The sequence below is a fragment of the Podarcis melisellensis genome (assembly GCF_964234715.1).
Source record: "Podarcis melisellensis genome assembly, chromosome: 6".
NCBI lineage: Eukaryota > Metazoa > Chordata > Lepidosauria > Squamata > Lacertidae > Podarcis > Podarcis melisellensis.
The window spans coordinates 57,077,922-57,097,051 of record NC_138538.1 but is presented as its reverse complement, the minus strand read 5'-3'; the positions used below and the strand labels follow the sequence as shown (position 1 = coordinate 57,097,051).

At 43.8% G+C, this 19,130-nt stretch overlaps 1 protein-coding gene across 1 annotated transcript; it reads right to left on the bottom strand.

Annotated features, from left to right (window-relative positions):
• Nucleotides 1–2,793: 2,793 nt before the first annotated feature.
• BSND (barttin CLCNK type accessory subunit beta) lies at nucleotides 2,794–8,800 on the bottom strand. Its single transcript, XM_081916247.1, has 4 exons — nucleotides 8,444–8,800; nucleotides 7,658–7,752; nucleotides 5,847–6,101; nucleotides 2,794–3,454 (listed from the first exon to the last, which is right to left on the bottom strand). Exons 1-4 carry the CDS (start codon nucleotides 8,618–8,620, stop codon nucleotides 3,031–3,033), a joined length of 951 nt encoding a protein of 316 aa, XP_081772373.1. The 5' UTR covers nucleotides 8,621–8,800; the 3' UTR covers nucleotides 2,794–3,030.
• Nucleotides 8,801–19,130: the final 10,330 nt, after the last annotated feature.

Below are 19,130 nucleotides of genomic sequence, written 5' to 3'. Positions count from 1 at the left end.
CACAGTACACGAGTAGGATTACCACTGTCAGGGCAGCTTATGCCAAGTACACAATGCTTTAGCAAAGTACTAAAGCTGGCGGGACAGACGGGAACGAGCAACAAAACCACCCACAGCCATTGAGGTCACTTCTGACACCATTACGCCATCATTTTCACAATCTGTCTTCAGTTCACGTTATTTCCTGCAGCTGTCAGGGGTGGGGAAGTGAGGTATCAGAAGCACAAATGGGAAATGGAGCAAGTTACAGAGCCAGGGGGTCACAACACTAGACTGCTTCTGGCATTGTCAAGTGTTTCGTAAAAATTGAGGCACGAGACAATCAACCTCTTCCAGGTCACGTCTTAAGCCAGCTTCTGATGGGATATTTAAACTGTGTGAAACTCTTCTGCTGTTAGTTACCAGGAGCATTTGACTGCAGTCTACTTGCAAGTAGCGTCTTGTTCCAATGCGGAATTGAAACATTAAAAATACTCAGCTTCCAGGTCACTTGAAAGCTTATTTGAGAAGCCAAGACATGCGTGAAGACTCCCTAGTTTTGCAGCACCCTTCAGTCCCTGAAGAAAATACCTTTTCCAAATGGTTGTGGTTTCTCTGCAGTGCCTGCAGTGTATATGGTCCTATAAACTTCTACAGACCCTCTAAGTGCCCCTTTTTTCTAGGGATAGTCTCAGATTTGCAGAAGCCATCCCAGCTTCTGATTTGATTCCAGAATGTCCCACATTTCCTTAGGAAATCCCTATTTTCACTTGGGAAATGTTGGAGGGAATGGAGTTATGCGACCCCCAAGCCAAGGAGATAAGTAACTCTACAATTTTTAGAAGATATCTGAAGGCTTTTAATGTTTAATGTTTTATTGTGTTTTTATATCTGTTGGAAGCTTCCCAGATGGGTAGGGTATTATTATTATTATTATTATTATTATTATTATTATTATTATTATTATTATTGAATAGGGCGTCCTTATTTTCACCAGAGGGTATGCTGCTATCTTAGGATGCAGGGGTTATTATTAAGATTCATTATTCAGAATAAAATATTTTGTGTGGTTCCCAAAGCTGTGATGCTAAGCACAAGTTGTTTGGCAGTAAGTCCTGTTGAACTCGATGCCATATTCCAAATGGTGTCTTTCTCTCCCCAAGGAACAGGCATGAGCGCAACTTCTAAAGCAGGCCCTACTGGCTTTATACTCAGATAGCCTAGTTAAGACGGAGCCAACGCCAACCTTTTGGTTGTCTTGCGCTGTCAGTTTCATGGAGCTGCTGTCCCACCGCTGCCTGGGAGCTTGGTTCCCTCCCCATGCGGAAGAAGCAATCTGACAAGCTGAGCAGTTGGCAGGCTTCCGAAAGCAACATAAATCACTCCGGATTTTCCACTGCAGCAAGCAGACCTCCAATGGCCAAAAGGCATGAATCGGAGCAGAAAGCGGGACCTCAGAAGCAAAGGTGCTGAGGGCACACGATCCGCCTTCTGTCTGGCTGCTGCTGCTCCTGCACGTCAGCCACTCCATAGCGATCGGGCCAGTTAATGAAGCGTGAGCCCTGAGCTGCTTTGGCACCCACACGCAAGCACTTCTTAAACCTCTGACCAGTTCTTTTTCATGTTAAAAGTGTTGCTGTTTGGGATATCATCCAATCCCCAGGAACCACCACCATTGAACGTGTCCTCAGCAAATCAGTCCATGAACATGAAGTACAATCACACCAATATACAGTCAGATAAAAGGCATCTACTGGGAACCAGGTAGAGGACCTTCTTGGGAGTGGCGCCCTGTGTAACGCCCTCCCACCAGATGTCAAAGAGAAAAATAACTACCAAACTTTTAGAAGACATCTGAAGGCAGCCCTGTTTAGGGAAGCTTTTAATGTTTGATAGGTTATTGTATTTTAGTGTTCTGTTGGAAGCCGCCCAGAGTGGCTGGGGAAACCCAGCCAGATGGGCGGGGTATAAATAATAAATTATATTATTATTATTATATCTGTGGATGATGGGGCAAGAATACTAAAGGATTCTAAAAGACTAGAAACACATTTATGGTGTAATTCTGTGCATTTCCACTCAAAAGCATACCTTACTAAATTCGGTAGGACTTGCTCCCAGTTTTGTACATTTAGAAAATGGCAGCCTTAGAAGGTAAAGGTAAAGGACCCCCGGACAGTTAAGTCCAGTCAAAAGCGACTTTGGGGTTGCAGCGCTCATCTCGCTTTCAGGCTAGCATTTGTCCACAGACAGCTTTCATGTGGCACAACAGAACACCATGACAGAAACCAGAGCACACGGAAACGGCGTTTACCTTCCTGCTGCAGCAGTACCTATTTATCTACTTGCACTGGTGTGCTTTCAAACTGCTAGGTTGGCAGGAGCTAGGACTGAGCAATGGGAGCTCACTCCATAACAGGGATTTGAACCGCTGACCTTCTGATCAGCAAGCCCAAGAGGCTCAGTGGTTTAGACCACTGTGCCACCCGCATCCCAATAGAGTATCATTTCATAAATGGCAAAGAAGCACCAAAAAATGATGTTCAAGCAAGTCATGGATCCTCCATCCACACTCCCAGGGAAAAGTCATGACTCTGCCCCTTGGGACAATATATATGTTCTCAGCAGGGGTGCCATTCTCATATACAGAGTCTGTTTCCCCTTCATAGTGTTTTTCTGAATCATCTCTCTGGCTGGTGAGAACTTTTAGGGGTTCAGTGCTACCCAGGTTTGATTTCCTTTAGAAGAAAACCACAGGGGGCTTATGAGATTTGGTGATATTTCACTTTATTTACAAATATACAGGTTGAGCATAAGTGGAGGGACAGCTTAAGACACTTCAACAGACAACCAAACTTTTGTTCTTCTGCTTTGGTCCTAACCCTTATTCTCCATCACTCCCTACAAATCCCCAAAGAGCAGGACCAATCTACCATGGCTTGGGCATCCCTTTTATTGTCTGACCCACTCCCCACCGCCACCCAACCTTTCATCTCTTTGGATTTGGACTCCCATGAGAATGTTCCCAGGCTCATTCCTAATTTTTAGTGCTTAGTCCTTTGGTTCAGAGACAGCACCGACCGATGAGGGGACGTCTCCTGCTCCCTCTTTTATTCCATAGTACATGTCATCCTCTTCTACATTATGCGTAGCTCTGTGTTCCAGTCCTTCAGGCCCTACTGTAGCCAATGCCCCATCTCTTCTGGGGGCAGGAATAGGGCAATGGCTTTGGTTAGGCGCCGTTATCCTTTCATTGTTTTGACCTTGACCTTCTGCCGTCAGGGAATCGATCAGGGCAAAATCTTCATAGGAAGGAAGCTTGAATCTGAGCTGGCTTTCTGTTGGAGACATAGGCTTCGAGACATTTTCCCACCTCTGTAGAAATGGACTGTTGGCTGCAGATTCCACAGAAGAGGCGTCAGCTTCCTCTTGGAAAGAAGCCAGTGGCGCCTGGTTAGGAAACTTTTCCGACTCACTAGAATTTAAAGAGAAGGTTCATTGAAGGACATAGCTTCCAAGGCTGATTGTTGAGCTGTTTTGTGTTTCTACTAGGACGTTTATAGTAAATCAAGCTGGGCAGATGCTGTGCTTTTCACCGGCACATCCCTGGTTCTGGAATGACCAGCTGTTGTTGGTTTAATTAACTTGGTTTCTAAGGGTAAATTAAATATTATTGACCATGCCAGCCCAACAGCATTGTTTTGATCTTGAACTCAAGAGTCACCAATGTGGTCCCCTCCAGATGTTCTTGGACCCAACTCCCATCATCCCCCGGCCAGCATGCCTAATGGTCTGAGTTAACAGGAGTTGCACTCCACCTGGAAGGTATTGCACTTGTGATGCCTGCTTTAACTAGAAGGAACAACACCGGGCAGTACAGACTGTGTTGGCTTTTCTTTGATACAGAGCTAGCATGCATCTTATATTTAGCTCCACCTTCTATGGGGATGGTAACATTAGCTGATTAATCTAACAGATTAATCAACTAATGTTGCCAATCAGATAGATTAATCAATTAAAGAACATAAAAACGTAAGAAGAGCCTTGCTCTGGATCAGGCCAGTGGTCCATTTAGTCCAACATCTTCTTGTCACAGTGGCCGACCCCTGTTCAGTTTTGTTCAGTTCGAAAGGAGCTCTCAGATAAACAATCAGTGGTGCGCTCTCTCTCTCTCTCTCTCTCTCTCTCTCTCTCTCTCTCTCGTGCTTTCCCTCTCTATATATACACTGTGTGTGTGTGTGTGTGTGTGTGTGTGTGTATGTGTGTGTATGTGTGTGTAGTGTGTGTGTATATATATATATATATGCAGGTTTTGGTGTCCTCGGGTGTCTTCCCGTGTAAAAGTTGGGGTGTCTAGGCGACGTTTCGACGAGGTCTCACTCGTCATCTTCAGGCTGGTGCTTTCGGCTTCTTGTTACTGGAACAGAGCAGGATCTCAGTGTTTGAGTTCCTATAAATACTGTTGAGGGGGTGTGGTGTATAGCCTCCAATGTTCTGGGCAGAGAGGAAGTTCCCAGGCTAGTGTGCCTTTTCTTCTTTTGTTCCTTAATTACTTGAGGGATATCTTGGGTGATTTCTTGAGTGATATCCTGAGTACCACTTAGGTGGGTCATTAGGTGTGGATTAGTTGCTAAAGTCTTTGTGTCTTGACCTCTTGAACTTTGTGAAGAGTTTTTCTGAGAAGATGGCTGTACTGCACTTAGTTGTGCTCTGGCTTGGCTTCGTGTATAGGGGCGAGCTGTGGTTTTGTGGCCTGTGTCAGCCAGATCTGTGTAGGGATTGCAGGGGGGTGCAGCATCCGGAGGTGCCACCATGGTTTGGCTACTGGATGGTGTCTGTAATTTATCTGTGGAGAGGGTCTGGGTTTGGGTCTGGTGTGGTTGATTGGTGATGGCAGAACGTTCTGCCATCACCAATCAACCACACCAGACCCAAACCCAGACCCTCTCCACAGATAAATTACAGACACCATCCAGTAGCCAAACCATGGTGGCACCTCCGGATGCTGCACCCCCCTGCAATCCCTACACAGATCTGGCTGACACAGGCCACAAAACCACAGCTCGCCCCTATACACGAAGCCAAGCCAGAGCACAACTAAGTGCAGTACAGCCATCTTCTCAGAAAAACTCTTCACAAAGTTCAAGAGGTCAAGACACAAAGACTTTAGCAACTAATCCACACCTAATGACCCACCTAAGTGGTACTCAGGATATCACTCAAGAAATCACCCAAGATATCCCTCAAGTAATTAAGGAACAAAAGAAGAAAAGGCACACTAGCCTGGGAACTTCCTCTCTGCCCAGAACATTGGAGGCTATACACCACACCCCCTCAACAGTATTTATAGGAACTCAAACACTGAGATCCTGCTCTGTTCCAGTAACAAGAAGCCGAAAGCACCAGCCTGAAGATGACGAGTGAGACCTCGTCGAAACGTCGCCTAGACACCCCAACTTTTACACGGGAAGACACCCGAGGACACCAAAACCTGCATTCCTGTACCCGTGAAAATCTACGAAAGCATATATATATATATATATATATATATATAATTGCGCCATATCTCACACATAGAAAAGGATATAATTTCTAACATAGAATATTATATATTTTCAAAGATTGTGTCGGTTCTGACACCTGCATTAGTAACATTATTTTATGCAGATGTTCATTTATTCATTTTGTTTAATCAAGCAATGAAAATGCATACAACCAACTAATATTTATATAATTTGACAACCATCCCACTTTTGCAAACTTTTCTCTATCCAGAGTGCCTAACAGAAATCACCAAGAGTGACCATAAGGTTCAGGGTGGTGTGCAATTCAAACCAGCCCCTGAATGCACCCAATGGGCTACTCACCAGTACAACCTTGCAGCGTCCTTCTGGGACATTGGGTCCTTGCAGGAGTCTCCATCGCTTTCTGAATCCCTGTGGACCTCTGCCTTGGCCTGTACAACAGGCTGGGTACATCCTTCTGCCCTGACCGGTAGGACTGGAGCAGACAGAACACCCACAGATTCTGCACCTGCCACTTTCATCTGGATCTGTTCGTAAGACGGCAGGCTTTTCTCATAGACTTCAGCTTCTTTCTGGCTGGTGTAAGGTGTCTGGGAACTGAGCAAACAATACGAAAAAGTGGAATATTACTTCACCAGATTTGTTACATCTGTTATTAACAGGGGACAGGAATCTGATTATTTGCTGATTCAGAAATTTGAGCAGCTTCAGAGGACCAGCATTTCTCTAGACAAGTTTGCTTCCTCTAAAGTGTGTTGCAGTTGTTTGTTATCTGGATTTGAGCTGTCAGGAGACCTGCTTTTCTTACCCGTCCTCCATTCCCTCCTGTATGACTAGGAGAAAGGAACATACAAAATCCATCAGTCTGTATGCCAGGGCTATGCTGCCTTCAGCTACTTTAGTTTCACTTTCCTTTCTGTTGTTGGCAATTGGAGTATTATGGAAAATGGTCTTGTGCTGTTAAGAAGCCTGTTTAAAGGAAGTTGATGGGTGGATGGAATGTGGTGGGAAGGGAGATCTGAGCAAGTAAATGACATATAGCCAGGAATGGAGTGGCCCATGGACACCTCTGAGGCTGGGCTACTGCACAGTAGGCTGGAGCCGGGTCCAGGTTTTTAATCAGAAAAACAGTTGCTTATGAAGCACATAAAATAGGCCTTCTGGCAGCAGGCTGTGGTCTTACCCTTAGTCAATGTTGAGAGGAAGGGAAGAAATGACCAATGAACTTGGTACAAAGCTCTATACAGCTTGGGACCAAAGATTATCTCACCCCTGGGACTCAGCTACATTAGTAAAGAAACAACTTTTGAATGTGCTACAAACATGCAACACCAGATGGTGCCAGAGGGCAGAAAAATTTTATATGCAATTTTCCATAGGGTTTTTTCTTTCTTTTATTATAACGGATCTAATTTATGACTTATTATAGCGGTTTTCCCCTGTGTGTAGATCCACCCCATATATACCCAACTTGTCACTGCATTCTGCAGGAGACCACCTCCTACAAATACCATTTCACCAGGATTTATCCATCTCTAGGGTGAGGGAGGCACTGTTCTGAAGAAGCTTGGATGTGAGGTGGAAAAGGAGCTCTTTTAAGCTGCCATAATTTTATCTTGATTGACCAGTTATAGCTTCTGCACAGCTGAGAGAGACAAGGCTAAAGGAGCTGCTGTTCTTATGGCCAGTGCAGAATGAATCCCAGGGAGGCCCACATTCTTTTTCTGGATTGGATTATATATAGCAGGGCTAGACACTGAAATGAGATGGAGGTTGCAATCCTATACACACATCTGAGAGTAAGCCACATTGAACTCAATGAGATCTGTTTCTAAGCAGAGAAGTATAGGATTGTGCTGTAAACGCCTTTTGCTTTCCTGTGCATGGGTCTCCAAAGCTGTTCCATGCTTTACACACTAACACACATACCTCTGAGGAGCTTTATATTTCCCCTAAAGACACCGCTTTTCTCCTGTATAAAAATACACTTAAATTGTGCAATTCACTGCCCTGTGCCAGCGTTTCCAGACGTTGACCTTGTCCCTCTACGGAACACAGTTTGCAATATGCACAGGCGAGTACTGTATTCTAATTAAAAAGTAGATTACAGACTGTTGAGTTGAAGCTTACAGGCTTGGTTTCCGCAAACATACCTGTTCTTCTCCGGAATCTCATTTTGAACAGATGAAGCAGCAGTGTTCTTTACAAGAAACTTCTCAGACTCCACATCAACAGAAACAACTCTGATCTGGGGAGGGAAAGCGGGGAAGTAAGGGAAGATAACTCCTTGGAACAAGGGGGTTATTTCCTCCCATCAAATGAGCAGCTACACACAAACATATGCACAAACACTGAATTTAATTAAGAAAATGTGATGTATCATTTGGATCTCAAATAAAGCTCAGGAGGCAGTCCACTCTGGGCAAAGTGATTCTTTCTCACCTACCTCCAAGGAGATGTAGGGGTTCCCTAGAAGAAAGGCATTTTATTTTTATTTTTACATTCCGAACTGTGTCTTCAATCAAATCCTAGATTTTCAGAAAGAAGATTCAAGCTGCACCTCCAACAGGGAACAGCCTTAGATTCGCCATTACCTAACTTATTCTTTCTACAGTTCCCACTGCATTATATTGTGGCACCATTCTAATACCTATCCTGCGACGGCATCATTATTTTTGTGGCAACTGTAAGGAAACCAATGTGTAAAGTAATTTCTTAATCGAGCGGATACCAAAAAATTGATTGCTTTGCAAGTAAAATATTTTTAAGCTTCTACTTCTTAAAAGGCTAACAAACTCAATAAAGAGTAGGAAACATATAATCCCGCCGTTTCCAAGACCCCAAATATATTCTTGGGAATTCTGAGTTTGATACCCCCAAAATGCAACTGTTGAAGGCACATTCTTTAGAAAAAAAGGAAAAGTAGACTTTTTTCCTACCTTCGGGTAGCACTGGCACATGCTCCAAATGATCCCCGCAGCGATGACCAAGGCCCCTAAGGTACAAAAGGTGATGTAGATCTGGGGCTTCTCCACACTCATGATGAACATTCCGATCATCACCAGAAAAACTCCCAGGACGATGAGCCCATGGCGAAAAGTTTTCTCTTCAGCCATTGGGATCCAGGAAGAGAGATTGAAATTGAGGTAATTTCTGGGCAGGCTAGTTCATGGAAAGAACTTGTGCTGGAAAGGTGTGGGTGGTGGTGGGGAGTCCAGAAAGGCTGGGCAGCCCTTCACCTGTCCCTGACCCACACAAGCCCTCCTCACTCTGGTGCACTGCGAGGAGATGGTGCAGAGAGCCAGCAAGGGGACGAGTGTCAGCTGCAACCTTCAGACCAGTCCTGCCCAGGTCTCAGCCAGCCAGCTTTTAATGGGTTTGTAATGAATGCAAACAAGATCCTTCCATTCACACATGAGTAACATTGCCCAGGGACACTTCACAATAACCTTCCCCCTAGGTATATACAGCGCAAAAGCTGAGCATGCTTTGCCAAAGGGGTGTGGACTCAGGAGGGGAGGTTTTAGGACCCTTCTAGAACGGGATCCCAGTTGCCAGGTTTCAGAGGCTCACTGGTGAATTAGGAAAACAGTACCCAGAGAGCCAACTGACTGCTCCACAGTCCGGTCCTTTGTCTAGACCTTAAGGGGACTCTCTGGTGGGACAATAACCTTCCTGCCTCTGTGTGTTGTCAGATGGCATGGCCTTCGCAGTGTGCAATCTTGCACAGATGACAATGGTGGCTCCCCCAGGCTCTGGATAATGAAGTTATTGCGTATGAAAGGCAAATAGGAAGGAGGCTTCACAAGATCACTTATCCCCCCCCCATGTGTTCTTTCAGTCAGACCAATTATCACAATGGCTACATTTTGCTCCTGTAACCCCCCACCTCCCCACCCCATTACTTTCACAGAGGCAAGAGTCTCATAACTCAGGTATGTGGGGCAGGATAAATATAATCCCTCATGGAGATGAGCCATTCACTAACAAATGTCAATCTTAGCCCCACCCTTTAAAGCGCTTTCTCAAAATCATTCATTTACAATTATATTGACAAACTTCAGGCTGCATTCCCTGTACTAATTTACCTAGGAGCAAGCCCTGTTTAATTCAATGGGACTTACTTCTGAGTAGACATGCATAGGATTCCACTATAAGTCATTTGACCAGCTTTAATAGTCTGCTAATGCATGTTGATAGAGTGAAAGTTTCTATTCATCCTTCCAAAAAAAAAGTGTGTGTGTGTGTGTGTGTGTGCCTGCCTGCCTGCCTGCCTGCCTGCCTTGTGGACCATTCTCACAGTTCTTGTTGGCGCTTGCTAGTTTTGAGTTTATATGAAGGATTTTAGTAATCAGTCCATTTTTACAATTTTCTTCTTGGATGAATGAAAAATCGCCATCCTTTTCTTGCCTCTGCACGGCTTTGTAATGCAGTTCCTCGTATCCTGTTTCCCACCTGCCAGGGGATATATTAGTGAAATCAGAAATAATAAGGATTTTTTTTTTTTTACGTTATGGTTAGGTGAATGGGCTTGGAGGCAAGGGAGATTGCTTAGGTTATGGCCTTTTCTACTCAAGCAGCTGATAATATTCTGCTGGGTCCCCCCCCTTCCTTAAAAACCTTTGAGATTTGTAGAAGGAAAACGTTCTGGGAGTAGGTTGCCATCTAGTGGGCATTTTACACAGCTGCTCCACCAAAAATGCTGTGGAAAACTAGCCTAATGTAAGAAAGCCAGCCTAAATTATGAACCTTCAAAAATGGAAGTTGTTCACAAATCAGATATCTAAATAATCCTCCCCCCAAACCTTTCTTCTTATTGTTTCTTGATTCTTCAAGTGCATATATACCCTTCCAGTTTATTAGCAATCTACATTGACAGTGGGGAAAACCCTGGAGGGCCATGGCCAGTCAGTCTCAATGATGCTGAGCTGGATGGACAAATTGTCTGATTTGGGGAATTTCTAAACTTACCAATTATAGATATAATTGCTGAGAGAGAAGTTTCCAGATATTTTGCCATGCTGGCCCATGGTGTCAGCATTATTCAGCCTCACAAACACACATTTCTTTTCTACCACGAAAAAGCCCTGACTTTTCTGAAAGATCTGTCATGGATCCCCAACATCTTCATTTGTGCGGTATGTAAACAAGCACCATCCTGGTTTCTGGGTTGAGGGAGTTGGTGAGTATGGTTTGGAAGACATCTATTTTACGCCACCTCCCTCTGACCAGTGCAAGCTGTCAGTTTGTGAGCTCTATTCAGAGGAAAGGCATGGCCTATGAAGATGATGCTACTGAATCCATGCACTGTTCATGACAGCAACTGTAAGCTGCAGAAAACAACATTTCATCACAATAACCAGCTTCACCAAAGACATGTAGTTCCTCTTCTAATCTCCCATGCTCCCACAAGATTAGAATCCTGGAATACTAGGCATAAATTTGTTTTAAGCCATGAAAGGTCAATTCCCCCCTGCTCATGCTCATAACTTCCAATATTTACTGTCTGGATCAATATAGGGGTATGTAAGAGTTGCGACGACAACCGTGGAACTTCCCTCAACTCAGGCAAAACCCTCCATTAGTGTGGAAAGAAAAACTCCACATTCACTCTAATAGCAATGGCGTATGACCAAAGGGACAGACAATCAGCTACAAATTCACTCTTAAAAGAATCTGATTGAACAGCAACTGTTCTACCATAGAGGTAAATGTAGAAATGTAGTAAGGCAGCTCCCCAAGCTCCTAAGAAGTTATCTTTATTTGGCCATCCATATATTTTCAGTTCATATTTCTGGAGCTTTGGCTTCAGTTACTAGACCCCAGTGGAAATATCCTTCTCTAACAAGAATAGCTCTTGAGAGAGACGACACCACATGAGGCATGAATCTTACTCCAGTAGTCATTGAAACACACCATTATCAGCTGTTGACATTACTCACAGCTTTTACAGCACACATTAGATACACAATAGACCCTGAAGAGCAGTCTGGGAAGTCCAGCTTTTAAAAAGATGGATGCAACTGAGCCAACATAAGCTGATGTATGAAGTGTTCCTCAATCTTCCATCCCACCATGACCAAACATACGCCTCTAAGACAGGAGTGAGAAACCCATGACCCTCCAGATCTTGGATAATTTCTTATCTTTGGTGATCACTCGTAGCCTAGTAAGACTGTCTTCCATAAACACGGTTTTAACAATGAGTCCGTAAGTGACTGTGGAGGCCAATTCTGGATCCACACGACCTTCCACAGTGGGGACATCTGGGGCTGATGGGAATAGGAGTCCAGCAACATCTGGAAGGCCACAAACTCCCAATCCCTGCTTTAGAAAGCCTGCAAGCAGGGCATGGAAGCTATAGGCCTTCTCCACAAGTGTTCCTCTGGTTATGCAGTGGTGTGCTTGTGTCCAAAAATGGAAATTCCACAGAATCATGGATTCTGTGGCCTCTCTCCAGCCCTTGAGGTGCCTGCACATTTCATACCACTCTGTCCCAGGTTATCAAGCGGTGAACAAACCATCTAATGCACCTTAGGAAAGAGACATCATAAAAGGAATTTCATACAAGCAAAATCCATCAATCATGCAGCTAAGTTTATAACCAGATTCAAGTGGGTGGTAAGCAACTGTCAATAACAGCAGTAGTTGCACTTCAGTTGCTTCAGGTTGTTTTGCTATGCTTACAGCTTTTGGATTGCATTTGGGTTGTACATGTGTAGCATTTTTCAGCACAGTATATCATATGTGTATCCTATCTCAAGCAGTCCTTTCAGGTGTATGGGAAGAAGGAGCGGAATACATCTATGCCACATAGGGTGGGGGATAGAGACTTTGGTGTAGTTGTTGGCATCTGCCTGTCTCGAGAGACAATGGAGTGTGCCTCCAGGGGTGAAGTCAAACCAATGTGTTAGCAGCACTGAAGTGACCTTCCCAGGACACAATCATGGGCAGTGTGCATAGAGGTCCTGGGCTTGCTGATGTGGTACAAAGGAAAGCAGAGCAATACGTCTGGCACCAGCTTGGCTGCAGGAATTGCCTGAAGGAAGTGTACAAGGCGCCATCCAACCATCTTAGGGACTCTGCTCCTGATTGTGTAAGGTTTACTCCTTAGCCTTTTCTTCTCCCGAAGATGTCCCACAAGGAAGTGGAGGTTTAGGATCAGAGTTTTCCTTCTCTTAGATGGGCTACCTTCCTAGGTTGACAACCCCCATCTGCACCTCACTTTCCTCTATAGCGCATGAAGATACCACCTTCTTGACCATTGGACCGCTCTTGGTCTTGTTCACTCAGTCTGCCAGAGCCTGTCTTCACATGCAAGGGAAATCCCTAACTCACCAAGGGTTTGAGGCCAATCGGGTATCCTCACCTGGTTAGCTGGCCAGTTGAAACCATTTCCTGGGGCTGCTGTTGCATGCTGGCTGCTTCTAGGAGCCACAGGTGAGAGCTGAGTGCAGGGTGGGGACCAAAAGAGGACAAACTACCCCAGAAGAAGCATGACGTGTACCCCACCAGAGGTACTCCCCTCCCCTAGCACCCCATACCACCCTTTGGCGTAGTACAGGTTATGGAAATCCATCCTTAAATCTTTTCCAAATTTTGCCTGAATCACTTTAAGGGCAAAGGAATTAAAGTCATTGTCCTTTGTTTCCCGCAAGGTTAATCCTCTGTTTTAAAAGCAAGCAAAGTCTTATCTTAAAAAGTCTCTTGAACTTTTGCTTCTTGAAATTGTGTGTAATCCAGCACAATGGAATGCAGGAAACTCACGATGAACCTAAAAGTTGGCTGCCGGCTGAGTGCATGATCCACAAGAGGCATCTTTGCAATGTGTGAAGTAGTCACTCCTCTGCACAGAAAGCTGAAAAATCAAGATTAGACGCTCCTATAATTATTTTCCACTTGATCTGGGGTTTCCCTTCTCACAGTTTATGCTGCAAATGGCTGTCGCACATTCCCTTTCAGTAAGGAAGCATGGGAATTATTGTTGATGAGGTTGGTCTAGCTGGATATTTCAGTCAAGGAAGAAAGGAGTAATAATTATTTAGGATTCCAGAACTATTTGTACTCTGCTCCTGCCCCTTTAAAGCTGTTTTCATAAAGTGTTTCACAAATCCTGTTGATCTTCATGATAGTTAAGTCAGACATAACACCTCCAAGCCACTGAAGAATTACCAATCCTAAAGTGTTAGGAGAGCTTTCAACAATAATTACAGCAACAAATCAGGAGTAAAGTATCATTGGAAATGTTATGTACTGAGCTGAATCCTAGAACAATAGGATCCAGAATGCAGCAGTCTGATTGGTCCGCAGGAGCCTCCCAATCCAGCTCCAGGTGGAAGTGAACCAGCGACCTGATTGGCCTGCAGGAGCAGCCAATCAGGCTTCTGGAGGAGGTGAATCCGCAAACTGATTGGCCTACAGGAGCAGCCCGGAATTAGCCAATCACGCAGGGCCCATTGTGTAATTAATGTATATATAGCTAGACGTTTTGGGGAGATTCATTCATTGCTACTATGAGCTGAATAAAGAGCATGAAATTCACACTCAGGAAATGTATTCATGCTAGGTTTATGTGGAATCCCTGATAAATTTTAGAGCTGCATTTAAAGTCCATTTCATTTGAAATGATCACTAGCAAAATCCAGCATGTTTTAAGTGCGGATGTCCCCCTCCCCCTCCCCCTGTTCAGCTTTTTACGAAGAGATTATATTCTGTCTCTGAAGCACTAATGTAATTTTACTGCAGAAGGATTAACTTTTCAATGAAATTAGAGATGGTAAATCAGATGAAGAGAAGTGATTTCACTGGCTTGGCATCTTTCATGTCAGGGTTGCCAGCTTTTCTCCTGGCCCTGATCCTGAGCGCTGAGCAACAGCCCAAAGTGAAGAAATTAAACAAGTTATGCTTGCCTCATAGAGAGACAAAACAATGGGGAAAGGCACAGGAGCAGGGCTATTAAAACACTGGCAGCCCTTTATTCATGGATGCATAAGGTGGTTGCGGTTGCTGCTGTTGCTGTTGTTGTTTTATACCCTGGCCATTTGGCTGGGTTATCCCAGCCATTCTAGGTGGCTTCCAACACATATAAAAACATAATAAAACATCAAACATTAAATATCTTCCTGACACAGGGTTGCCTTCAGATGTCTTCTAAAAGTTGCATGGTTAATTATCTCTTTGACATCTGAAGGGAGGGTCTCCACAGGGCAGGCGCCACTACCGAGAAGGCCCTCTGCCTGGTTCCCTGTAACTTTGCTTTTCACAGTGAGGGAACCACCAGAAGGCCCTCAGAGGAGTTCAGGCTGAACGATGGAGGTGGAGATGTTCCTTCAGGTATACTGTGCCAAGGCTTTTGGGGGCTTTAAAGGTCAGCACCAACACTTTGAATTATGCTCAAAAACGTATTGTGAGCCAGTGAAGATCCTTTAGAACCGGTTTTATAAGGTCTAATATCAAACAGAATAGACTTTACTTCTGGGTAAACTTGCATAGGATTGTGCTTTACATTTAACTAGGTAGCATGGGGAAAGATTAAACAGGAATACATATAGAGAAGATAATCTAATATTGTGTGCAGTTAATTTCAGAGTAGAATATTTCCCTTTAACCAATAAAAGGGTGCAACCCTGCTAAAAATACCAGACTTAATTGCGTTCCCGATGCTGCCAGATCCATTGTCTAACACCCACATAACCTATTCTTTAGTTTGAAGGAAGAATTGATCGAACATGTGACAGACAATACCACGCTGCACACACAATGCTGCCTTTCCCCGAATTACCTGAAACTTAATTTGAGGGTTCCAGATGTGAAGTTTGCCAGATCTTTGGTTGCTGAAGGCACTTCTTAAAGGAACATTAGTATGTGTCACCTTGCCCCTTAAGGAATTATAATTTCAGTTATTTATTGTAAGCAATCCTCAAGCTGAGGCAGAAAGAAAGAAAGAAAGAAAGAAAGAAAGAAAGAAAGAAAGAAAGAAAGAAAGAAAGAAAGAAAGAAAGAAAGAAAGAAAGAAAAGAGAGAGCTTTGTAAGGGTTCTATTTTATGTGGCAAAATTGGCAGGCTACAAATATTGAGTAATCCAAGCTGTCTTTTATGTGGTAATGATGCATCCTAGGATAACTTCACGCTTGGCTCCCTGATCAACCCACATTTACTATCCACTGCAGAGCCACCCAACATTGGCTGAGCCATAAACGTGGGTTGATTTGTGAGCTGAGTGCACATATTATGAGATGTCCGCAGACTCAGTGCTGCTTTACATCCTACTGAATTCGGCCACACTCCACTCAATCCACATTTCTCATCATGGCAGTTTGATCATACATACTGACCTAATTCTTAAAACCAAATCAACTCCTTCTTAACATTGGGGGTTCCCCCCCCTCTTTTGCCTTCAAACCTTTAATTTTGATCCCATTTGCTAAAGTCTGGATTCTTTGCTTGCAATTGTTTTTGCCTGAGCAATTTTTGTTGGAAAGTTTGCTTCTTCTTTTTTTTGCTGTCCTTCTTAACCTTTCCTCATAAATTTGCACCCCCACCTAAGGTATACTTATGCTTCTAATGTTGGGGTGGGCTGACTTGTACACTGAACAAGGACACCCGTAATTTCTTTACACAAGGAATCATTGTGGAGTATTATCACCTAGGCACCTTCTCCAGGCTGGGGAGCAATGGTTGCAGTGTACTGTAACCGCTCAGTTGTTGGTGTTGCAAAGGGGAGAGGACTATCTCAAATTGGCATTTACAAGCAGATGACATAAGAAAACCTGAATAGCTGGGCCGTCTATATCCCTCACAGCGATCTCTTGTTTCTTCACTATTTAGTAAACAAACATTTGGAAAAAAAGGTGTCATGCGAAAAGGTTACAACTTCCCCCTTGAGACACACACAGGAACAATTCTGTTCTCTAAAGTGGTTCTTGGCTTCAGAACAATTCAACGCCAGCATTGTCTTCCATGGAGCTAAGTGACCTTAGGGCTGCCAAATGGAGAACTCCGTCCCTTCTTAGGCACTATATCAACATACAACTATTGGTTATATTTTTATGTATAGCAGAGGGAATCTTTTTCTCCTTCTCTCTCTCTTAACATTTAGACCACCTTTTGGCATAGTGTGGGAGCAACAGCACATGTTCTGTTTCATTGGTTTGTGTTGTGGCTTAAATATTGCGCTATGCCACCCACGCTAGCTTACTTTTTACAATATTAAACCAGGTTTTATATCAGTAAAGTTTGTTATGGTGTCCTATCCAAAATAAAAAAGCAGCAGCAGACATCCTGTGCTCTGAATTCCTGAACAAGGTTGCTACCTTTGTTTCTGAGAGTCTCTGTACTTTAATAACTGTGCGATAACAACATTCAGATCAGGTGATTTCATTTTCATACTGTGGAGATGTAGTGATGTTTCACCTATTGAATGCTTGCCTGTCACCTGCCCAGTTAACTCTTGGATGGAGGGGGCTCTTCACAACATGACCTCTGTTGGGTTGGTTCCCTCATCTGCCTGTAGGTCCTCAAGGGTTTATCTGGTGGGGAGTGGTGTCAGCAATAACTCAGGCCTAGCTGCCATTTTAATTTCTCACAGTAGCCTAGCTTCATGGCTTCCATTTATATGACCAGTAATGGTTGTTTGCATCTGATCACACAACACACAAAAGCCAGGTTTATGACACAAACAGGCTCTTAGCATTTTCCTGTCTTGGCTAGGACAGGGCAAGGGTTCACAGCTAACTGGGACCAAATCCAGCCTGCCCACTTCCAAATACTTCATATCAGAACTTCCATTGCAGTCACACTTTAGAATCAGGAGTGAACTATTGTAGAAAAGGCAAAAATTCAACAGTAACCTCTTTTGCCAGCATGGAGATGCAATTGAGAAATATTTACCTGTTGAATTCCTGCCTGTTTTGCAACTGGTAAAAACACAGAAGCCTTGGCGTATCCTTTGTCCATACACTAACTAAATAAATGTCATTAAACATTTTATGAAATAAGGAGATTAATAGGAAATAGATATTTGCACAGAGTACTGGAAAACGTCCAGAGGTCTTTTGTAGCTTAAGGGTAAACAGACTACTGTTAATACTTTGGGGGGGGGGAATAAAAAGGAGAGTAATAGGTGGAAATGAGTTGAAGAGAGATAAGGCAGGCTAAGAGGAGAAGAAAAAACTTATCCTTACCAATTATAAGAGTCAAGGAATTGGTTTGGGTATGGATAAAACCCCCGCTTGTGAGATTTTGACCACCTCATCTTCACATGAAATTGAAATTTCTCCTGTGTGAGAATCACCAGTTACCGTGTCATCAGAGAAAATGTTATTTCTAAACGGTTTCCTTTTACGTAGTTAGCTGGAGATTTTCATGTGGGCAATATTTGAGACAAATAACTTCCCATGTGAAAATGAAGCAGTAAAGTCATTGCTTGAAGACTTCTATCACCTCAAAATAAACATGTGACTCAGTCCTAATACTCCCCCGTAACAATTACTTTTTTAAACATAAAAAACCTAGGAAAATAAACTGTTCATTCTCATCTGTTAGATCCTCACAGAATCCAAATATAGATGCACGCAGTGGTTCCACTAAATCGTGTTACTTCCAGGGAAGGCAGTCCTGCTGCCCTCTTCCTTCCCCCCTTGTTTCAGATGACATGGGATTCTTCCTCGGCAGCAGAAGAAGCATATTATCTTTGGTAACTTATGAGTAACCATCCTAATACGAATTGGGGATTGTCTTCCCTCCCACACCTTCCCTGGACCTACTTAAGACTTGTATGTCCTCAGGCAGAGATGGGCAATCTCAGCCTAGGGGCTAAATGCAGCTCTCCAAGGCCCCTCTAGCCGGCCCTTGAGACTTTCCCCAGTCATGCCCTCTTCTCAGGCTATGCCTCTCACTGGGCTTGCTCTACATCCTCCTGCTTTTGCCTGGATGAGGTGTCTCTGAACTACGATAATGCCTCTTGCTTGCCTGCATGGAGAGCTATATCCATAAAAACCACTGAAACCAACACCACCACCCTCTCCATCCCAGCTCACAAAAACTCTCTCAGTAACTCATCAGCAACATTTGCAAAGCACCCCCAGAAACATTCCGGAGCCCAGACCTACTGATGACTATTCACTCATCATAATTATGAAATATAATGTGGTCTTGATAGATAGTACAGTGGTACCTCGGGTTAAGTACTTAATTCGTTCTGGAGGTCGGTACTTAAGCTGAAACTGTTCTTAACCTGAAGCACCACTTTAGCTAATGGGGTCTCCTGCTGCTGCCGTGCCGCCGGAGCACAATTTCTGTTCTCATCCTGAAGCAAAGTTCTTAACCTGAAGCACTATTTCTGGGTTAGCAGAGTGTGTAACCTGAAGCGTATGTAACCTGAAGGTACCACTGTATTTATATTCAAGACTGGGATGCTGGCTTGAAACTGAATTTTGTCCCCATTAAGTATGACCTCATTAAGAGTAACGTTTGGCCAAATATAATCAAAGAATGGCTTCTAGGGGCTACTTAGGAAACCTTCCAGCACTGAAAGAAACCTTTCTCTGCCACAATACATGGGGTTGTAATCCAGCAGAGTTGTACCAATGCCATGGGACTTCCATTTCCTTTCTTTCTCCTTCCCCC

Bases quoted from the DNA above. Each gene is read 5' to 3' on its own strand.
- BSND (XM_081916247.1), bottom strand. From the start codon at position 8,620: ATGGCTGAAGAGAAAACTTTTCGCCATGGGCTCATCGTCCTGGGAGTT. The intron at 7,753-8,443 runs GTAGGAAAAAAG...TTCCCTCCCCAG, and splicing joins TGTGCCAGTGCTACCCGAAG to ATCAGAGTTGTTTCTGTTGA. The intron at 6,102-7,657 runs GTATGTTTGCGG...TTGTTTGCTCAG, and splicing joins GAGATTCCGGAGAAGAACAG to TTCCCAGACACCTTACACCA.